At 41.2% G+C, this 24,021-nt stretch overlaps 1 protein-coding gene across 1 annotated transcript in view; it reads right to left on the bottom strand.

Moving 5' to 3' along the window:
- Positions 1-24,021, bottom strand: part of PPIL2 (peptidylprolyl isomerase like 2) — a 135,570-nt gene that overhangs the window by 64,554 nt on the left and 46,995 nt on the right. Inside the window, exons 9-12 of the mRNA XM_019486583.2 lie at positions 13,211-13,286; positions 11,474-11,634; positions 6,558-6,633; positions 4,919-5,025 (exon numbers count right to left, since the gene is read on the bottom strand). Of these exons, the coding sequence (XP_019342128.1) occupies positions 4,919-5,025; positions 6,558-6,633; positions 11,474-11,634; positions 13,211-13,286 (420 nt within the window). The remainder of the gene's footprint in view (positions 1-4,918; positions 5,026-6,557; positions 6,634-11,473; positions 11,635-13,210; positions 13,287-24,021) is intronic.

Below are 24,021 nucleotides of genomic sequence, written 5' to 3'. Positions count from 1 at the left end.
CTAAAAGCAGGCACTGGGGGATCATCTAAAGGTGCAAACGTGAAAGCAAAATAACTAAATTTTGACTCTTGTATCTTCAATACATATTCAAAATGAAAGCGTCCCAAATTCTGCTTATTACAACTCTTCATTCTCTTAGTTCTCAGGAGACAGCATCTAATTCATTCCCATGTTTTAACTCAATTCACTGGTAAACCACACCAAATTTTCAAAATTTGAAAGACTCGAGACCTCATTTTTCAGGGTATATAGATTATGCAGCATGGGAAAGTTTTATCTAAGGCACAGTTCCCATTCACCTCAGTTCCAGATGCAATCACTCAACAATTCTGAAAATCAGATCACAGCTCACTGAGTCAGGTCCTCAGAAAATAAGAAAAATCACTGATTATCACCTGTGAAAAGTTTTGCCTACTAAAAGCACAGGGACTTTGTGAAAGAAGGGCTAAAATTCAAAGCAACATTCTATTCCTTACCCATAAGATTGTTCTTCCTTTTCCTGCAATCCCCTGCCTTATTCACTCTACACCTTCCCAACTTTACAACTGGACATTAGGAAGAACTTCTTCACAGTTCGAGTGGCCAAGGTCTGGAACGGGCTCCCAAGGAAGGTGGTGCTCTCCCCTACCCTGGGGGTCTTCAAGAGGAGGTTAGACGAGTATCTAGCTGGGGTCATTTAGACCCAGCACTCTTTCCTGCTTATGCAGGGGGTCGGACTTGATGATCTATTGAGGTCCCTTCCGACCCTAACATCTATGAATCTATGAATCTATGAAACTTCTGCACTCCTTTAATCTCCTTCTCTATGCAATTCTGCTCAGTCTCCAGAATCGGTCATTCCTGAGTACCGAATGACCCAGGGATCCTGATGAGAAATTAGCGTGTGATCCTGTAATTAGACTTTTCCATAATGCACAAAGGGGCCAAAATAGCTTGACCACACAACCTTAATTCTGACATTTCCATATTTCTGAGTGCTTGACTTTGGCACCTCCATAATATTTTTATTGTTGCTTTTGCACACAGTATAAATACATACGATATAGTCTTAAGTCATTGACTAGTTTTCTGCTTAAGCTCTTTAATGTAAGTATAGCTTTAATTTTTCTGTGCTGTCAAAAGACTGCTTCATCTGCACAGATTTAATCAACACAAAAATAAAAGAAACAGATGGCCGCAAGCCAGCATTTGAGCAAGGCTTAGCTATGCATGATGGTGTGCATTTCAGACATGCATACAAGGAGGCACCAAATAGAAAGGGAAATAAAGAGAAGAGCCTTTGGGGGGAAAAAGGAACATGATTGGGGGCCCATATTGAGCACTATGAAGAGAATGAGAGATACTGGTTGCCCCAGTGATCTATGAAGTTGTATTGATCCCACTGAGAAGAACTACAGTCAGCACACGTTAGGTAGCAACCAGTTTCATAACATATGGCAAAATAAATGATTCAACACAGTCTGTTCATTCTGTTGCTGACCCTAAACACTGTCATAATGATACCTCTGGCTTGTTGTCTTGCTGAAGTTACTCACTGTTCAAAAGCAAGAAAGCCACCTTTGCCGCTCTATGGAGTGCCAGAGACTCGTAGAATAACTGTAGCATGACAAGCTACTGGGATAATATTCACATAATTGTGATTAGGTCATTGTGACTCATTATCATGCATTGATGCCCGTCACTCTTTAATGCATGTAGCAGGGAAGAGGATCAACGAAGTTCAATGGATTGCTTCTATTTACTCATCCTCAGGACCACAATATACTTGCCAGGGTAACCATGTTTGCCTATCTTAGGGCAGAGGTTCCCAGCCCCTAGAACGCAGACCAGTACTGGGCTGCAAAGGTTTGACTGCTGGTCTGCAGGAGGGTTGGCTGCCGGATTGGAAGTCGGGAAGCAACTGGCATACTGCAGACCAGCAGCCAACCCTTTTTTATACTGAGTATAAGAAAGGGTTGGCTGCTGGTCCACAGTATGCCAGTCACTTTCAGGCTGCAGTTTGCCAGACCTCACTCTAAAAAGGTTGGAAACCCCTGTCTGAGGGAGCATGTGAAATTTTCCTGGAGTACACAGTAAGAGATTAACTTGTGCAGTTTTTCCTGAAGCTGGTATGGAAAGGATTTGATGATGTCTTGAGTTCAAGGAGTTTTTAGAAAACTCAACAATCAAACCTGCACTATACCTGTAATATACAGATGGCATTTTCATCATCTGAACTCAACACCTGGACTCACTCACTGATTTCCAACACAACCTCAACAAATACCACCCTACTACCAAATTCTCTCTGGAATACACTAACACTGGAATACTTTTGTGTGTCAATACCACAATCCACATTCAGAATGGTACCCAACAAACTACTGTACATAAAAAACCCATGGACCACCACCGTTACACCTCCACAAAATCTACAATCATCCCAAACCCACCAACAAAGCTAAAATCTATAAACCAGATCCTCAGATAAAACTGCATCTTCTCTAAGAAGAATACCTGTAATCAATACAACCTCAGCAACCTAAAAATTGCCTTTACCCAACAAGGACACTTCAGCAGAGTGACAGGTCCCTTCTTTGAATGAGCCATCCAAACACCTGCACAAACCTGCTACAACATGAAAAAAGAATCTCCACCAATCACACACCCTTAGTTGTCAGATGTCATCCCATACTTATCAACACATCTCTGCTATCACAACAATCAACACACCCCACAATGAAACCATCCGAATACATGGATCCGACATGTCTATCACAGAAAGTGATGCATCTACCTAATGCACCAAATGCTGTCGTGGAAACTATATGGGTAAAAGTAAACAAGCACTACACTCCAAAATGAATCCTCGTAGAAAAATTATATGAGACACACCAAATCGCAACCCCTCTTTAATGCTCTTATCCTTTTACATAGTTAGGTTAGCTTTTTTAACTGCCCTTCACTTGTTCTGTAGCTACTTCCGAGAACTTCTCTTTGCTCCACAGTTTTAGAGCCCTCTTCCGTGTCTTTAAATGACCATTTACACTTACATTTTGGAGCGGAACAAAAAGTTATTATTTTATCTGGTATTTAGCTTAGGCTGGATCTGCTTCTTTCCCAGACCAGAAGAATGGACTTTGTGCCTGAAAGTTTATCTAGTAAATATCTCTTCTAACTATACAGTTGGTCGAATAAAAGCTATCATCAAAGAACCTCTTGCTTCTTGCATATACCCACAACTATCATGACTATAACGCTCCAACCCTACTAGTTTTATGGCAGTCACTAGGAGCAACCACTAGAATAAACTTGCAAAAGCAGGCAGCTTTACATACTGTAAGTAGTTCTATTGAAACGAATGGGTCTATTCATGGTGCATAGAGATAAATACATAGTAACATTTTCCATGATTGGGGAATATATGTTTGTATAATGCCTAGACCATAGTGCCCAGATCAGTTATAAACATTACCACTACTGTTTCATTTTGACTGTATGATACATTCAACAATTATGTACTGACTAGGCAGTACAGGGCATTTCCATGAGATCCCTGGTGCACATACCTAAATACACTTCATGAGCACTTTGCAAAGGCTCAGGTTTTTCCTAACTTATTCAGATGGAGCAGCTTTCACTGAGGGTAGTACAGCAAATTTCAGTAGGACAACTTGTGGTGTCAGATTCCATTCATGTCTGGGAAAATTTGGTCTCTAAACAGTTTTTTTTTTTGGTTCAAAGGGCTTCTCTGCTGGGGAAGCCTGAAATCTTCATAAGCCAGAAAGCTTCTTAAGCCAAACAGTTGTGTTGAGAGATACCTACAAGCTCAGCTCATGAAACTGGACATTATAAACAATGTAAACAAAACAGCTGTGAAGCTCTTAGCTTGTAAAATTCAAACTTAATAAGACTGGATTTTTTCTTCTTTTTTTGTTTTCCCTTAAAAAGGCTAAGAGATCTGAAAAACACTATTAACGCAGTCCTCCAGTTACAAGTTAAATCAATTTGGAAATGCAAAAGCTGAGGTTCTAGCAGCAATGTTAATGCATTCTGCACCTATATATTACTTCCTATGCTTGTTTACCTGATTAAATATGTTATATATTATCACTTTCATCAGCTCCATTCTGTAGGATGTTTATTACAGTAGAGTTAGCAATGTGATAAGAATCTTCATTTTTACATTTCATGATTTTATCATTTCAGTCATACAGCTTAAATGATGCAGTTTTCCACATTTAATAATGAAATAAAGATAAATATGGAATTTTCATTTGAAGAACTCAGTGCTTTATAAAAAGCTGGCAGTAATTACTGTAATCTTTTTTTTTCAAACAGGCCACACTAAGCCATAAAGAGGTCAAACATCTTGCCTGGGGCATACACACAGAGCCAGTGGCAGAGTCAAATTTATAAACCAAGTGTCTATTGACTTCCTTTTTTTCTTAAAAGGGAGTTGGTCTGTTCAAAATTAGGAAAAGGAGGAATCCTTAAGTCAGTCTCTCTTTTAAGATGTGCTTCATGTTACGAAAGTTTCAGAACCTGTTTTACTGCAGTGCTTATAGTTATGCTTTTATTATTTTATTTTTGTACCACCTCCAACTCTACAATTTTTACCCACTGTTTATCTTTCTTGGTTTCTCTAGATGACTAATACAGATGTAAATGCCTCCTTGCAGGACCAATCAGCAGAAACAGTCCTTCCCTCTCAAGTTTCTCAGAATCTCTTAGTATGTCTTGTTTAGAAATAAAAAAACCCCTAAATGAACTAATACTAACAAACAGAACACACACCAAACATCACTGAACACCAATTGCATTTCTTTTATCTATTATCACAATATATAGTCTCCACTGTTTGAGTATTTTAAGTACCCACAGCTATGCTAAGATATAGTTACATTGGACTATTAAAAATCTGTGTGGCATACTGTACCATGTCACAGTGCAGCTCCAGGTTCAGGTCTCCTTTATTGGTGTGCAGCCGTATATAACCTTTCTTTTTCACATACTGGTACCGCACAACATCCTCATCAATGGCAGCTGCCCCAAAGCAAAGCCAAATATTAGCAGTCTTGAAATGTGTTCATTTGCATTTAGATGTCATGTGCAAACAAATTACCAGACAATGCTAGATGACTTCCTTTCCTAATGATTTAAGACCTCCAGATGTAGTAAGTTCATACTAACCCTTACACATTATAATTTTTATTCTAGAAAGTCCTCAACTTGGCTAGAGTCAACAGGGTGACCTGTATTTTTAAGCCAGGTAACACTCAACAGTATATCCTGTAATTTTCCAACAGTGTCTAAAATTCATGGGAATTATTCTGAAATGAAATTGCTTCTTGCCAAACTTAGAACCTATGCAGGTAGTCATCAGCTAACCACAAATTGTTGAGAGCTGAGGATATAAACAGTTTTGAACCAAAGGAGCTAAGTCATCCAACTCATTACTGAGCAAGTCATGTAGAGAATCACTCTTAGAGATTTCCAGTTCATTTGTATTAAAGCAGCTCCATTCCTAACAATTTTCCTATGTATTCAAAAATCTATCTTCAAATCTTTGAATAACAAAAAGAGGGAAAGATCCAGGAAATCCCACAAAGTAAAGAAAATTACTTTGGTAAATATGCAGTTAGAGCACTGGCTTCGGGCTTTAACTAAGCATATCAGATTCCTCAATCTTTGGTCCCAAGAGCTAGAGTTTCATCTTGTACTTAAAAGTAATTTGCCAAACTACTTAATCAGCACCAACATTAAGATAATTCTGTGCAGTTCTGTTTAAGTTGGAGAATGAGAGGAAAGAATTGTAATTTAAAATGCATCTTTATGCAGGAGCAATTTTAAACAGCATTAAGTCAAGATGTCAACACACAAATCCTAACATAATTTTGACTAATATGAGAAGGTTTTAAAGCCAAAGAGAGACAGTAAACTTTTTATACTGAAACTCAGAAGAAATCATATTTCATTGCTAACCTGCATAAATAGACATCTCATTTTGTGGACCACAGGCATAGAAAAATCCTCATTAATTTTAGTCGAACAAAAGTACGTGCCAATTAGAGCCAAAACTAAATTCACAATTCCCATTATCTTCAGAATCGTATCAACAGAAACCATGGCTATAGCTCCATAGAGCAGGGCTGTCCAATCTGCAAGGCAATGGGTCTGTAAGCCTGGTGAGCTGCACCAGATGGGGTGCTGCCTCCACCACTGCACTGTGTGCAGGCACCCCAGCCTCACCCTGGGCCGTGGGCTCCCCTAGCCTCACCAGCTGTAGCATCCCATGTCACGACATCCCTCTGTGCCACACCACCCTGTCCCTGAAACTTCAGGGACAGGGAGCAGATTGTGGACGACAGAGGGGGAGACCACAGACCTTGGCTGCTGCTGGATGGATGAAGCCCATGGGCTGCCAGCTGAATATGCCTGGCAGAGGGAATAAGAATTTAATATATCATGTACTGACCAGATAACCACAGTGCACACTTGCAGTCCCTGAAAACGCTCACATCTTGGAGAGTGTACTTTAGCTATAGATTTTGTGAAAATATAGGGATCTAGGTTACCTGCTTCATGTGTAGTTTCTGGCACCATCGCAGTGGATGTGAATGAGGCACTTACTGTCCCTGTGGAATAGTGAGCCTGTACAAAGATAGAAAAAAGCAAGAGGGAAAATTAGTTTTACAAGAACTGGAGAGACACCATTATAGCACCTCTCCCAAACTCTGTCCATAAATTCATCCTTCTATTAATTTTGATGTACACCTAAAAAATTCGCATGGGGAAAACATCCTTACAAATGTATCTAAATATATCGTTAAGATTAAGCAAAGCAATTAACCAGCTGTTGGAAAAGTAGCTGCAGACCTTCTAGTTGCTGAAAAGAAATTAGAAGTTTGTCTGTACTTAGCATAAAATCCAGATTTCAAGAATACAGTGGGAATTTTGCTATTGTCTTCAACAGAGCCAAAATTTTACCCATTAAGTCTACAATGCTTTTAATGTCAGGACTCTGACATGTCCTGATAGACAAATACAGATGTACTGACTCCTTCAGCTACTGACAGATCCTCACAATCCCACAAAAGCTACCTGAGTGTTCAGAATGTTGGAACGATTAAGTATTACAGCTGTGCAAGCTTCAGTCCCCAATTTAATTCAGCAGAGATTCGGCCTGATTTGGCGGCCAAATCTCTGAATCCAGATCGAATCAGAGGACCCTTTAATCTCTCTGAATTGAATCGGAACCCTCCGAATCAATTTGGAGAGATTCGGAAAGATTTGGCAATTCGGACATAGACACAGCTTTAAATTTTTTTTCTACATACCTCAAGTTATCAGGTGCCTCATGAGTGCTGGGATGCTGGGGCACATGTAGTGTCCCACAGAAGCATGAGGGGCTCCCCAGCACGCCCGGCAGCAGACCCAGAGTGGATCAGAAGCATTTCCAGCCCACTTCCGGGTCTGCTGGGGAACACACTGGGCCCCACCCTGTGCTTCCACAGCTCGGTGACTGATGCCTCCTGAGTCTGGGGGGGCACCTGGGGTCCCCCCATAGCCAATTGCCGAGCTGAGGAGGTGCAGGGGGGCCCCCCAGTGCGCGCCTCGGCAGAGGACCAGTACTTCTAGTTGATTTCCAGGTTCACTACCGAGCATGTGGAGGGCCTCCCCCACTCCTGTGGGATGCTCCATGCACCCCAGCATCACAGCGATCATGAGCCATGCCTGCTACCTCAAGGTATGTAGAAAAAACTTTTAAAGCTGTTTCTATGTTGGAATTGCTGATTCTCTGAATCAGCATTGAATCTTCAGATTCAGATTCAGCCCAACTGAGTCAGGGACAGTGATATGAATCAATCAGTCAAATCACTGTCCCTGATTTGGGCCGAATTTGAATTGAATAGGGCTGGCTTCGCACACCCCTATTAAGTATTCACTAGGGACACTGAAAGTACTCAAATGTGCACTTGCAGAGTTTTCTCTGTACTTATTCAAATCTGGCGAAACATCTATACTTTGCAGAAGACATTTCAACAGCAGCTGGAAGATGCTGTCATAAACTGAAACTCTGAAAACAAAGTCTACATTCATATTTTCTAGTGAACACTCTCTTGTCAAAAAGTAAACAAAGCCAGTCTAACTATGCATCATGGTGTGCACTTGCTATCCTGTGTTCTTCATAGGTTTTTGTATCTCGGATCAGGTTTTTCTGTTGCAAAGATCAAGCTTATTTATCTCCTTTATTAGATCAGTGGGAGTTGATAATGGCCCCCAGGGCCCTTATCATTCTTGCTTTCTCTGCTGAGATGCCAGGATGAGTGCCTGCAGTTGTGGCAGATTCAGTAATGCTGAGGACCTCTGTTCTTTTTTAAGTGAACCAAGTCCTATCACCTGGTTTGCAACTGACCTGTGAACTTTTGGTTGTTATTAACCTGACTTGGAATCAAACCACCAACCTGGACATGAGAGAGGCTATTATCCCTACTAGTACTCCCTTGAGCTGTCCAGCCCCCTCTAAAAATGACAGCTTTTTTACCCAACATGCAGTTTGTAATTTCCTGGAATAACCAGTTGTAGAAGGGGCAAAGATTAAGAATTAAAGATATTCCGGCCATAGGTTACTAGTCAAAAAAAAAGCCAGAAGCAGCACATATGAAACAGCACAAATCACACCAAGAGCCTTGATCACTAGTTCAGCTGCATTGCTGATATAATCAGCAAAAGACATTTAATCTGCTACCTCTAAGAAAGCTATCATAAAAATGATTAGTTTAAGTGATTTGATATGAGTGTTGTCTCTCACTACATTAGACATGTTTTTATTCCATACTGAAAATTGCTTGCAAAATTAGATATTATACAGAGGATGGGCGGTATCTTGATTTAAAAAAAAAAAAGATATTTATATACACACACATCTATAGATATATATCTATATATATTTCTGCTCCCCCATTGTCAATAAAGGAAAGTAAATCTGTTTGTTTCTTAAAAAACAGTTGCTAAACTAAATGCAACATGATGTGGCATGTTACTATACCTTGCTGCACAGTGACAGCCCACATTTACCTCCCTCTATGGGAGAAGTAATGTTAGTAATCCTACAGGAAAACATACTGTAGCATATTTTCTTCCCTGCATCTGCCACAGCAGCAGCTGCGGCCCCCCAGCTTGCTGCGCCAGCCTGCCTGGAGCTCGTGCGCTGGGCAGCCCAGAGGTGGCAGTGGCAAACACTGCCCAGCGTGGCAAGCAGGGGGGCCGCAGCTGCTGCTGCCATGGTGCAGCCCCAATGGGCAAGCCTGGAGCCAGCGTGGGGCCCAGGCTGGCAGCCGAGGTGGGTTACAAGCTGGTGCTGAGCATGGGAAAAGTGGCTTGTGCCCCACCCCGTGCCCCATACTGCAGCTACTCGCAGCCTGCCTGGGGCTGCCTGCACTGCTCAAAACAAAATGAGGGCAGGGGGTACGTGGCAGGATGCCCTGCTTGTGCCCTTGCCCCCAAGCCCTGCTGCCCCTGCCCCCCAGCCCTGCTGCCCTGTGCCCTCCACCCAAAGCCCCTACCCCCCAGCCCAGGCACTGTAGCTGTCAGCAGCTACCCAGAACCTGGGCCATCTGCAAATGTCTGCTGCCTCTCCACCCTGGCCCGCACCTGTGCCTGCTCAGGACAGCCCCATGTGGGCTGCGGGCGGCTGTAGCAGAGAGCACTGGCCATAGGGCAGGGGAGAGGCTGCTTTTCCCTGTGCTCAGCACCAGCTCCTTCCTTGCCGCAGAGCAGGGTGTCGGGGCTGCACGCTGCCCCCCACCTGGACCGTGGGGCTGGGGGGGCACTGGGAGTGAACGGGTACACAGGGCCCACACCGGTGTCTCGGGGCCAGCGCCAGCAGGGCCCAGAGCAGGGCGGCAGGGGCTCTATAGAGCCAGGCCAGCTCCCCCCTCTTGCTGCTGGTGCAGCCCAAACCAGCTCCACAGACCCCTGCCAGCCTGCGCCCCGCTCTGGGCCCCACCTGCGCTGGCCCTGAGACATTGGTCCCAAGATGGTGACCAGGGGCGCGGTACCTGTCAAGGGGCGGGGCTACCCATGCGGTCCTCAACAGCTTGCCAAAACTGGGTAAGCGGCCCTCCACCCGAAATAATTGCCCGCCCCTGATCTAACTACTAGAAACACACAAAATGTCTCTATGTTTCTGTCCAAAGCAGGCTTTCGACCCCAGTTCTTATAGGAGGGAGCAGAGGCATGATGAAGTGATATTTCTCCATCTGTTATCCATAACATTTGCTTTGATAAATTTCTACTTAAGGCTGTCCAGACACTGAGCTAAGGGGCTTATTGCTTCCACACCAATTTCTTTTACTACATTATCAAGCAAGGGCTTTTATTGTTATAAATTGTTTTCATATCCACAGCTAGAGATGTGAAAGTGGAGCTGCTGGGTAAACTTCCACGCACCATTCCAGTTCTAAGTAGATCAGGGTAGTATGATGTGTAGAACAAAGGACTTCTGAGCTCTAGTCTAGTTCTATACCCATTAGGAAACACTGTCTCTCACTGAAGTTGACAGGGGTATGCCAATGTACATCAACTGATGACAAGGCTTTGGGGAACATGGAGAGTTCACGATCCATCCTTCTATGTGCTATTTTTTAGATCTTATTGTCTGAAACAAGGACAAAGCTGACAAATCAGGTTCATGTAGCCTCATATGTCAAGGTTCAGAAACAGTTCATCTCAGTTGCCTTGTTACAAAAATCTTTGCAGTATATTAGTACTTGGTGATTTTCATAAAAAGGTAACTGAAGCACAATGACCCACATCCTAAAACAGTTTAAGGGAGTGGATAACATCCAGTCTTGCCTACTCACAGCAGCCTTTGATGCAGGGATTCAAAATGCAGATAGATGGCTTTTCTTGACCACTATGAGCAGACAGTAACAGTAGAAGAAATACTGGAGCAGTTGCTACTGATTTTTATATATTCCTACACCAGGAAAGTTTCATTTGCATGGCCCTTAACGTGTGTTCCCTCTGCTAATAACTCTGGAAGCTATGATAAATGAAGTCAAAGCAAGGGATTACAAACTGTAAGGAAAAAAAATGCAGTAAAAGCTGTGTTAACCAGCATAAGTGAGGTAAGCGGGGTGCCAGATATCTAAAAATTCAGAGCAGTGGCAGCAAAGGGTGGTGGCAACGGCTGCCAAGTGTGACTTCCTCCCAACCCCTATGTCTAGCCGGAAATTCTAGTTAGAGTATTTTGGATAGTAGAATGCCGGTTATCACAGTTTTACTGTATCTCCTCTCTCACCAAAGTAATCATCTTATAAACTGAAAACATAACTCTCATTGAATCTGATATACAGTAAATTCTTATGCATCAGAAAATATAAGTACTCTGTTCAGACAGTAATCTGCTTCCTTTAGTGAAAAATGCTTTCTACAATTCAAAAAAATCAAATTGGTGATAGCAAATAAATCAATTAAGTCATCTTACTGCATTCAGCTTATCCACTTTTTTCTTTTCAGGAGCCTTCATTGTAGCTGCTAGAATATCATCGCCTTTGAATTCTTTATAAAGTTCCAGTAAAGTCTCTCGGGTCTCTGCATTTGTATTTTTCAAATAGTAAGATGGATCTAGTTTTGCTTTTTCTTCATCTATAACACAATATTGGATCACTGTGAGTTAAAGACCCATATCTAAGTTGGAAAATTATTTCGTTTCTCTTCAACTTAACAGACCATATTTATATTTTTGTACCAAAAAACCCCCAGCAACTGTTTTTGTTATTTTTCTTGGAACTACCACATATTTGCTCTTGGAGAAATGACAATAAAACAATGAATGGCATGATATAATAGGAAAAGATAGTGTAACATAAAATATGGCAAGGTAAGTACCTGCCTGCAATATGCTATAAAAAAAATTCTCAACTGGATTCTGACTACAACCTTTTACCAAGAGATTTCTTTTTAAACTACTTGAAGTACCTCTACTCTCGTAAGTCAAAATAAACTGGAACACTAATGAAAAAGCCATTACTGAGCATATGCAGTGGACTTCTGTCCTTTGTCCCCTCTCTGAATGAAAAGGGGGCTGTGATGCACAAATCCCAAGAGGCATCTGTAGCATGACAGCAAAGGGTGTGTGTGGGGGGGGGGGGGGGGGGGGGGGGGGCGTTAAAACCACACCCAGGCTCCATTTTTCCAAGCCTAATTCAGATTGGCAGTATATATTTACAGCTGAGTTGCAACTTTTGGAATATAGGTGGGAAAAACAAGTTTGCTGAAAAAATCAATAGCTGCTGTTTCTTTAGCACATGGTTGTAAAATGCCACCACAAAGTTATGTTTGGGGTCAGCCAAGTAGCATTTTTATGGCCAGTGGAAAAGTTTTTAAAGGAAACCACCAACGTTTAAAAAGGAAAGAAAATATTTAAAAGGCAGAAATTTTTATCTTTTGGGGAGAGGTATGACAACTGTGTATATGCTATGCATCTGTGTGTGCAAAGCATCCTAGTAGAGAAAAAGAGCAAATATCCCAGTCCCAGAAACCAGAGAGAAGAAATATTTATTTTGTTTTAGATGATTACATTATTTTATCTTTTTAGATTTTCTTTATTGTGATTTTTGGCAAATCACTTCATTTCTCTCTCCATTTCCCTCTTCACCATAATGCCTTGTCTATGTCTATAGAAAGCAAAGTGTGGGCTGTTGCTATATTTTCTTAACTATCCAGTAGAGTTAGAAAGGAATTCCTTCATAAACTCTGTTTCCACTGGAAACAATGACCCACCAAAACAAACTTTTCACAGGTAAGGACAGCTTTCAACAAATTTCTCATTCGAATAAATGCAAAATTGTCAAAATATTCTGTTTTTCAAGGGATTTTTCTTCAATTAGTTTACAGTAAATTTAAAATCAAAAAGGCAAAGATTGAAACAAAATATTTCAAATAAACTAAATGAAGGTTTTTTTTTCTATTTTGGTATTTTTAAAGAAGACTTAAGTCTCAATTCAAGACAGGGGGAAAATTCAAACTATCAAAGATTTTTGTATGATGCAAATATTATTTTCTGGATTAACATCTGGCACCTCAGAGCTCTGGTCTCAGTTGGAGTGTCTAGACTGGAAGAAATACCACAAACATCACCTGCCAGTTTCAATACAAATTACCCAAATCCCACGATCTTTGTAAATTTGGGTTCTTCAAACTGCTTTCAGTTTTTCCTTACCTGGATCTGTCACTTTTAAGTTGTTTTTAACATGGAAGAAGTTGGAGACATTAAATTTTTCCAAGCTGGTTGGATCCTGAAAATAAAAAACAAAAAGAAGGTAAATTTTCTTGTAGTAAGAACAAGTAATCTTGCATTAATCAGATGGGAAAGGAGGGCTAAAAAAGAGAAAGTAAACACTTCTGGTTATATTGTTTACTGCACTATGTCTGAAAAGCTACTGTTGTGTTCATTAAAGAGCAGAGGCAATTATTGCCATAGATGTGCTCAAGAATGGACAGGGTTCATATAACTGTTCATGGCTTGCAAGCCTGGGACTTCCATTTCAGAACTTTCCTTGGCTGAACAAGATGGTACAGTTCATTACGTAGCAGCCAGATACTTACAAGGTATTCAAGCACCCAATGGGATTTTCAGAAACATGAAGGTGCCTATCTGCATCTTTAGGCTCCTCCATGCATTTAAAAATCTGGCTATAAGAGGCGGTGAGCGCTGCAGACAGATGCAATAAAGCAACACTTTTATTTAAGGCAAATTTTAAATGAAAAAAAGCAGGGGGGATGCCCACAGGGTGCAATTTGTTCCATTTATCTGCCTTCTGAAAGGTTTCTTAGGTTTTCACTAATATAGCAGGTCTTCACACCCAAATGAATCCTACAGCTATCTTGCTCACCAACTTCATCTTAGCCTCTCAGTGTCTTCAAAACAGACATGCCTGATCATAAGGGATCCAGGTTTTCTGTTCTCTGTGGGAAAACAGAGAAAAATTCAATTTTCTCCTTTAACAGAGAAAACATGGACTTCCTCTTTTAAAAGAAAAACTCACAGATTTTCTCTGTTAAAGGAGAAAACTGGGGGTCTCCTCTTTAAAGTAAAAAAATGAGGGAAACGATAGGTTTCCTTTTGCAGGCCAGGCAAGTTCCAGCCTGCAAGGGGCTATGGGAAGCAGGGGGAGGGCAATCAGAGGCAGGGTGCAACATGTGCATATGCACGTGGCAACCAGGCAGCAGTGGAGAGCAGCTCCTGCAGCTCCCTCCAGATAAGTCTATAGGGACAGGGGTGTTAGGGTAGCTTGTCACATGTATGTTTTAAGTTGCACTTGCTTGAATGGTGAATTAGAGTACTGTTTGAACTTTTCTTTTATATTTAGCTTTATTTAACTATTGCTTAAGTTTTTGTGTAGCCTCATTATTATTAGAACCATTTTTATAAGCTGGTTTTGAGCTCTTTTTCATAGGCAGTTTATAGCCTTGAGCTTCCTTGTATATTGTTTCTTTCCTTTTTTTTTTAATCACTGCAAGACATTTTTCTAACATAACAGTAATAGCCTTGTTACCAGCTCAAAATAACTAAACTTGGCACTAAACAGCTGAATCAAAGGGATGAAATGATTAGATATGTTAATGAAAGGCGAGAACAGGAGACCAATGGATAATGCCCAGATCAAGACACTGGTAAAGGACCAAATTAGAAGGTGTGCTTATGATGGGTCTGTTGAACAAAGGAACATGCTGACAAGATAAAATATGGACAGTGTACTGACCTTACGGAAACCAATCAATGGTACCCAAAAACAGAGTCATCAGAAGAGTGAAGATGAAGAAAAGCATAAGAGGGGGGGACCAAGAAAGTTAAATGTATGTTGTCATACATCCAGGAAACAACACCTGTCTGGATTGTGTCAGCCACTGACTACTTTCAGACTAAGTGGAGATAACCATCTGGGAATTGGGTATGACCACTGTACTCAGTGTTCTTCTCTCTCTATAGATAGAAACTCCCAAGATAACATTTGTTGTATCAATAAAGCTAGATTTTGGTTCAGTAAACTGTCAGTTTTTTCATATTTCACATGAATTTTCTGGGTTAATTATACTTTAATGATTTGGTGGACAGTGGTGCTAACAGAGGTGGGAAAGGGGCACAGATGATGGGCAGGTGGGGAGGGCACAGGCAACATGGCAGGGGGACACACAACCCCTAAGATTTCTGCACCCAGAGCTGGTCTGACTCTACTGCAGCCCTGTGCCCCACTGTGGGTGCAGAAATCTTGGAGGGGGTGGGGGGCATGTGCATTGCCTGTTGTCCCCCCCCCCCTTCCTTAAACATCTGCTTCCTCACACACAGAAGGGTGGGGGTGGGGAACAGTGGGTCAGGAGTGAGGGGCAGAGAGAGAGAGACAGAGAGAAACAGACTGTGTATCCATGAGAAAGACAGAGCAAGCCAGCAAGCAAACCAGCCAAGACTGCAATAAAGGCAGTAGAGAACTTATATAGTTACAAGTAAAAAGCAGTTACTTGCTCTACAATAATAGAGTCATACTTCAGAATTTGTCCACTGAGAAGCACATGTACGTCCAAACAATATGGTTACTCATTCAGCATGCCTATGGGTTGCAACAGAAGACCACTCAAAAATTAGCTGCTTTTGAGAAATTCCATCAAGGCCCTTTATTCTGACCTGGACAAAAACCACCAGAAACTGGAGAACACCCCCCCCCGGCCCGGATACAACCCTGAATTTGAATAATAATGTTTCTAACAGTCCATCCCCTTTTGCCTCTTTAGTACTAAAATCTTTCTGTAGGACTTGAATACCTGACCATCAACTAAGCCATTAAGGTAGCTGAGCAGAAGCACAGGACCTAGTAATACTGAATAAAACCAAAGAAAAAAATGGACCTGAAATGGTAGAGCAGTGATTCTCAACCAGGGTGCCATGGTACCCTGGGTCTCTTGAGATCCTTTCAAGTGTGCCATGCAATGTTAGCACTGTTAAGTGTGCAAAACTGATTCACAACATACACCTAGGTTTCAAATAGGAATCCATAATGTTAAAATCATTCTGACCTGTTGTGGGCTTTCTGAGTTCTCTGCAACAGAAGAATTAATCTAGTATTTTTCTCTAGTCAAAAAAAGAAGAATGAAAACTAAAAACTGGCATTTCCCAAGGGTGCCTTGGATCTGAAGAGGGGTGCCTTGGGGTTGAGACCCACCGGGACAGAGATCCAGATATACTTTTTATCATGGAATCCCCTGATTTAAAGACAGATGTCAGGGTAAATAGGTGAACTGTTGGGGGAAGTGAAGAAAGAAGAGGCTGACATCAGTGTTTGAAACAGTTAACCCTAATTACCCCTGACGCCATTTAAAAGCCAAACTATAAAGTAATTTTGCAGCAGTATGTCAAGAAGCCACTTTAGTAATATCTATATGCTGCTAAACAAAACCAGGGCCCACTGCACAGCAATGTAATGTTAGCAGGAAGCAAGTGTTCGCTCTGCAGGAGGGCTAATTCTGAGAGTCTATTCAGTTTAGAACTCGCAATGACTTCACCGATTTATTAGGTCCCCAGCCTGCATATTGAGTGTCAGATGGAACTGCACCGACTTCAGCATTGAATACATATCCACGGAACTGCAGGATCAGGGCCTTGCTTTGCATTTTGGCCCTAGAAGTCACTTTGCACAAGTTTCTGCCAGCACATATTGCTCAGGTTTGCTTCCCATGATTGGGTTGGTTGAGTCTCCATTAGCAAGTACAGAAGGGGGCTAAGACTCGGGACTTTTTGGTCCTTGCTTCTGCTTTTTGCTATAAGACCAGGGGGGCAAACCACTTGAGCTTTTCCCTCATGTACAGAAACATGAGTGCCTCACAGGTCTGCCATGAACTCTATATCAACCTTTGCAGTTAATTTTGAAATGTTGTCAGACCAAATGTGCTGTATCAAATTCTTTAAACCAGGGCCCATCTCCTGGCTTATGTTGTGTATGGTGCAATCCATATTTACAAAGCAACGCATAGGTGGACTCTGTTACCATGAAAACTATTGAGTCATCATACAAGGAACCAATCAAAATCTATGGCCTATTGGACATAGGTTGTTATACTGTTCCTACATAGTTTTTGGTACAATTTTGTCTGGCCTTTAGTTTAAGTAGGTAAGACAGGGGAAGGGCTAAGGAAGAGCTAATTTTTCTCTGGTATTATTCAATAATCCAAAATATCTTCTCTCATAACAATTCTTTTCATACCCCTCTCCACACTTCCCCACAAGGTTTGCTTCCTGAGCTCATCTACAGAGCAAAGAGGTCAAAAACATCTCATCAGGATACCTAATTATTCCAGGAAATTACACCTTACAGAAAATATGAAAAAATTAGCTTGCTCAAGGTCTGAAGTGGTAAAATTTCCCAAGGAAACAAAATATAAAATATACTAACAAAAAACTGCAATAGAAGATCAAAATTTAAAAAATGACTGTGTGTTGGCTAAGGAACTATTACACTGATGTGAATATGAATAGCATAATGCAAAATAAAACAGAAGAAAGTTACTCAAACTTAACTGTCAGAAAGAAAGTTCTGACAATTCCATCTCAGCTAAGTCAATGGTTAATACTGCAGAGCTGGTAGCTTCATCTCTCGTTAAATGATTTAATTATGTCTTTCATTCATCCCTGAAATTGTATGCATCCACTGGTGGATAAATCTTTAGTTTTATTGCTGGCTATAAAACTAAAAGACATTTATGAAATCAAGCTGCATGAGTCTGCACCCTAATGACGATCGAGTGGTTTTCTTTCCTTTTCCCCCTTTTAATCATTTTTCATTGTTTTGTAGCTCCATTAGATACTATAATGTAGTCTCACTAAAATATTTAATTTTTAAAAGCTAAAAATTTCCTCTGTTCAAGATCTTATGTATGAAAAATATATTTTTTTAATTCCCTATTTACATATCCTTTCCAGTCCCCCCCTATCTGCAGATGTGCCGATTCCTGCACTTATATGTATTTAGAGTTCTACTGCAACAATACAATATGCACACACGCAACATCAGAAAAGGGATCATTTCACAACTCTAGAACAGTGATTCTCAACTGGGATGCCAGTGCACTTGTAATAAATGCATTTGCTTTTGACATGGGTGCCACTAAATTCAGAACAGTTATAGAGGGGTGGTTGTCATCTAAAAAAGTTGAGCCCCACTGGTCTAGACTGACAGACTATAGAGGGATGAGTCATACATGAAAAAAATCCTCAGCAAAGGCCTGTGTGGGTGGCTTGATGTTAAATTACAAACAGAAAATGCAGGCTGCTTATTCCCAAACATTCTTCATACTAATTTTGAGCTACAATGTTCACTTACAGAAAGTTATTATCCTGCCAATAAATATGCCAGATGCTACAGGTGAAGAGATTAAGAATATTTACTCTGTCTCAGGAGGCAACAATACATTATCTGTGTATTAATATTCATATGGAGCATATGGATTTATAGCAAGTCACATTTCTGCCACTCCTGATCAAGCTAAAGGACGATTCATTCTTGGAGCAGACTCTTCATGCAGGGAATAAAGGACAGGAGACATGCAATAAAAATTAATCTAGTAACAAGTTTATTATATTCACCTATACAGAGCTTAAGAATTTATTCTTTACACATAATGTAAAAAAATTGTACACATAGGTACTTAAGGACTTTCAGAAAACGAAGTCAGACTTCAGAAGAGAAGGTATCATTAAAAGATATTTAACAGCCACGACGGGCACATTCATTTGCTTATTGGTTTTATGAGCACTAACCAATGACATTGGGCAGGTGTGGAAGAAGTTTTTACAGTCCTCTAATTCCTCCACCCTACTCCACCCAGCAAGATACTTCCCCTGGCTTTCTGAAACCTCACTTAACAACCTCCCTGAAGTCAACTCAAAATTCACAGTATGAAGTAAGGTAAAGGGCAAACTGCAACCTCATTTCCTTAGAGACCACAGCTGTTATGCCTCTCTGAGAGGCCTTGTGGAGCTCTACGCTTGAATGACAGAAATGAGAGACTAAGGCCCTGTGTGCTATTCTTCATTATACTCGGGTGGGCTATTTATTCCAATGGAAACCTTCACAAAAATTTGGTTAATAGGATTTCTCCCCTCTGATCTCATTCCTGAAAAATCAGGAATTTCCACCATTCAATCAAGTGGCACTTCACAGGAGGCATTTCCTTTTGTCATTGAAGAAATCTTCCATAATTTGACACATGTGAACAGCATTAAGTCAACTGACTCCTCCCTCTACAATAATGTGTTATAATTCACAGGCAAAGTCTGATTTAGAAATAGACACTGCAAGAACAGTGCAACAGACATTAACTTAAAAACCAATTACTATATGGTTCTGCTCTCCAGTTTAGACCAAACCTAAACCACACCACAGAAAATATGGACAAGCTATTTTTGCTGATGACAAGGATGCTTGAAACCTGAGACAGGCACCCTTTAAGGAGAACTTATTTAAAGCTAAACAGAAATACTCAACATGCTCTCTTGTACATGCTTCCTTCAGCAAGAAAACTAGCCAAACATTAATGCTGAACTTACCAGATTTGTATCATTTTGTCAGTGACAGTTACTTGGCAGACAATTAGATCAGTCAAACCAAGACATGACTGTTGATAATGCTGAGAGAGAGAGAGAGAGAGACCCAAATATACTTGGCTTCAGACAATCTTCAGCTCTATCAAATTAACGGTCTCTCCTTTCTTAAGGAATGGCTGATGTCGGGGAGTGCTCTTTTCTCCCTTTAAAGTTAAAGCCTAAGATGAAAAGGCTGTAGAATCATTACAACGTTTGCACCTTTTTATACAGAGCTGGCTTTTTACTATCTACAAAAAGCAAAAAATCACTTTTTGTACCTACCAATAAAGAAGAATGCCAGGTTCATTTTAAAATATCAATGAACCTTCTTTTCTGTTTAATCATTCTTGTCAACTGCTTTGCATATATAGAAAATAACCTTTGTGTATGTGCGTGAGAGAACATAAAATGAACTACATAAGAAACTGAAGTTGACTGACCTAATTTCATTATAAAAAATGGGTGAATTTAACAAAACAATAGTTCTTACTACAGTTTAACAATTGCTAACATAACATTTGCAACGTTACCTAATATTGTGATTTTACCCCACGTCTTGTGATATTGGGTATTTTTTCACAACTGCTTTCAGGAGCTGAGCTTTAAGTTATGCTTTTTCCATAGGGAAAAAAGGTCTCTTGATTGCAAAGAAACCTGAAAAACCACAACATAAGTAACTTGGTGGCCAAAAATGAGAAGATAACAAATACAACACGTTTTCTTTAAAAACAAAAAAAACCATGTTTTTGAGGCCTGACTCATAAGTTTCAAGAACTTGATGCTGGCAGTACTGCAAATCATAACAGATATAAAAATGATGTAACCATCAAATCAGGGAATTTGGAAGTGCAAAAAAAATAAACACCCCCCCCACATAATAGGTCTCTGCTCCACATGTATTAAAGTCTTCCTTTTCTGTTTGCTTGTAACAAGGTATTTAGCAGAATTTGCAGATTTGTTGGAATCTGACAGGCTGTGCTGTAAGAACTTCTCCTTCAGCCTTGAATTTCCAACCTCTGGGGTGTCAACTGTGCACTTTAGCACCCGGCCCACCCCAACCCCTACCTATTAAAATAAAAGGGAGTTAGGATGACAGGAACTAGTCTCTAAAGATTTCTCATTTGTTATTTAAGCTTTGAAAACTCCACCTAGGGATTATGACCTCAGTCAGTTTCGGTGTCTTCCCCCACAGGATGCAAAGTGGCTTCAGAACAGAGGGTACTCTAGCACCAGGGCTAGACTCATTTCCATAGGTGTTTCTGATGATCACCGCAATACTAGAATAATGAAAGGATGTACACAGCCTGTCTATGTCACCTACTTCAGAGAGCATAGGGAATACACAGAGCAGCACCCAAGCCCACTCCATCTTGTGCAGTGGATGTGCTCCCTCTTCAATGCCAAAATGCCCTGTCACCACAGAGGAGAGCTTGCTTTGTCTCTTACACAAACAGGAGAGAAAATGGGAAATGGTTGAAGAATGCAATATCAGCAAATAGTGCAGAGATCAAACCTTAAGTTATGTGAAAACATTACATTATGCTTTCTGCCACAGATGCCAATGGTATTTAACAGCATGTTGGGATTCAGGTCTTATCTACAGCTGATCAGGCTGTACAAAAAACACTCCTTAAAAATCAACAAAAGGAAGCACACAAAAGTATATTTTGCTTCTTTTGAGTGGGGGCAAACATATCTGATACTGTTTGCTTTATACCCTGACGTTCTTCTGTTCCAAGCACCTTCCTTGAGAAAACAGCCTTTTATGATTTTTCATGGTCCAAAGCACTGGAAATCAGATCTATTTGCAAACCCACACCCATCAAGGAAGCCTTTCTAAGTCTGCTACCACTCGGGGCTCATTTGACTTGCACAACAGGATTCTCTGATGTCATTCTTTGGGCAGTCCCTTGTGACAAGCAGTACCCTTGAGGCTAAGGCAGAAAAGACATGCCTGTCAACTCTGCTTCTCTGTCACAATGAGGAACTGCTGTTGAGTAAAGCCCGAAGTGGCAGCACACACTTCCTCTCACAGAACTGCCAATGCCTGAAGGGTTGAAGACGCTTGTATATGGGTTTCCAGTGCAGAACAGAAATAATTTTTCTAATATCTCAGAAAATGTTAGGGCCAGCTTATTCCAGGTGCTCACTCAGATATGCAAGATGATGGTGGAGGGCTGAAGGTCCCTATTTCTGTTGTGCGGGGACTGCTCTTTACTGTGGAGGGAGCCTCAGGTTTCCCCAACCAACCCACTACACCCTGGTACAAACACTGGCATGTTTCTTACTGCTGACCACCACAGCTATGCAAAGAGTGTGGGGCAAGACATTACTTTTGGATTTAAACAGAAAATGAATTTAGGGTAACCAGCATGGACTCAAAAAAATCTATTCTGGCCAATTGCTTGGGCAAAACTACAAAATTGTACCATGCAGAGAAAGCAGTGGAGGACCTATTTTGAAATTCATACAGAACTGCTCATAAACTTACTTGAAAAAATTAAACTTTGTTAGGTTAGAAATACCGTCATCTAGATGGAAAACTACTTAAAAGGCAACATACTTAATGACAATGTATCCAATGAGCAGTGGACAGGGAGAAATGAATATCAATAATAATGCCTAGCTCTTATATAGTACTTTTCTTCCATAGGTCTTAAGGGGCTTCACACAAGCTTCAGTTGTCTTTTGTAGAAGACCAGAATTAAATCCTGGAGAATTTGGGATCTTTGTCAGTTATCTGGAAACAGGCTAATGACACTTCCAGATGCCGTAAATGGGGAGGAGCTGAACACAAATAAAGGGAAAGAATACAAAAGTATGTAACAGTATTAGGAACATGGGCAAAGCACAACAATGAGATTCAACTGAGGTATGGAAAACAACCTGAAATACAGAGGCAATATATAGCAGACAGAACCTCGGGAAGCAGTAGTACTTGAGATGATAGAAGACAGTAAGTTAAACTTGGGTTTGAAACAAGATATGGCAGCCAAGTAAAGGACAATACAATTCTGCAGTACAAAAGGCTGGGGTCACACCTTTGAAGCAAAGCCACCTATATGACTGGACCTGGAATAATAGTGTGTCTATTTCTGACCACGACATTACCAGAAAGGTGATAATACATGGGAGGAGATCCAAACAAAAGCAACAACTGTGACCTAGGAACTGTTAAAGGAGGAAAGATATAAAGGAAGCTCTCTCTTGTATTCAGCTACAAGGTAACTGAAGTGTATGGATACCAATGAATGAGAAGAAATATTTAGAGAGGAACAAGATCACTAACTTGGAGTAATGGGATGAAATTAAGAAAAACATTTAGCTTGATTTCTGGAGACTTAACACAGCCTAAGGCTCAGCATGCACCACAGGGCAACTCTGGTGGCAGAATCCCTTTGTGTAGAGGCAGTTCTTGCCAAAAGAAGAGCTCTTTTGAAACAAAAACAGCTTTCCTGAACAGCAGCAGCTTTGCTGGTATGAGCCACCTTCTGCTGGCAAAGCTGTTACCATACTGGAGCATCTGCCAACATAGTTGTCTCAGATAAAGGGTATGATTTTTTTCTCATAATTTAATCACAATAGCTATGCTGGCAGAACTTTGTAACATAGACAAGATCTACACCAACCTACCACAAAATCAGGGGTAGGAAATTATTTTGGCTGGAGGGCCGCTTAATGAGTTTTGGTGAGCTGTTGAGGGCCACAAGGGTAGCCCTGCCCCTTGACAGTTGCCCCACACCCGTATTGCCATCTTGGGACCAGACGTCCCACCCCCTAACCTCTGACCTTTGCCACCAGAAGTCCCTCCCTTGCCCAAGAAGTGCTCCTTTTGCAAGGGGAGGGGAGCTACCATCTTGGAACAAGAAAAAGTCCCATATCGTATACTAAGAAATCAAACGTCTACTATAACATTTAAAAAAATAAATAAAATTAACATTTGTCCCGATTTGTGTGTGCTTGCATAGTATTTTTAGAGACAATTGCGTAATAGCTCAAATAGTCGTACTCTTGTATATTGTGTATAGGGGTAAGGCGGCATATGTGGAGGGTGAAGGGGTAGGATGCGTGGTTGTGGGAGTGTGTGGGTGGGTGTTTGTGGTGGGATGTGGGGGGTGGGTATGGTGGATGGGCTGTGTGGGGAAGAGTGGGTGTGGGCCTGGCCTGTCCTGTCCCCCCTCAGGAGTGCGTAGTTCCCAGCTGCAAGGCTGCAACCAGCACAGCGCAGCACAGAGCCAGCTTGGCCTGTCCCATCCCCTCCCAGGAGCATGTAGCTGCATGGTTAGGACCCACGTGGCATGGCCTAGAGGGGACAGGACGGGCTCACTCTGGGCCATGCCATGTGGGTAACAGCATGCTGCCAGGGGGTCCGCCTAGCTCAGCATGGAGAGAAGCCACCT

Source organism: Alligator mississippiensis, chromosome 10, assembly GCF_030867095.1.
Source record: "Alligator mississippiensis isolate rAllMis1 chromosome 10, rAllMis1, whole genome shotgun sequence".
In the NCBI taxonomy this organism is placed as follows: Eukaryota; Metazoa; Chordata; order Crocodylia; family Alligatoridae; genus Alligator; species Alligator mississippiensis.
The sequence above is the reverse complement of the archived record's forward strand: the minus strand, read 5'-3'. Positions and strand labels throughout refer to the sequence as shown.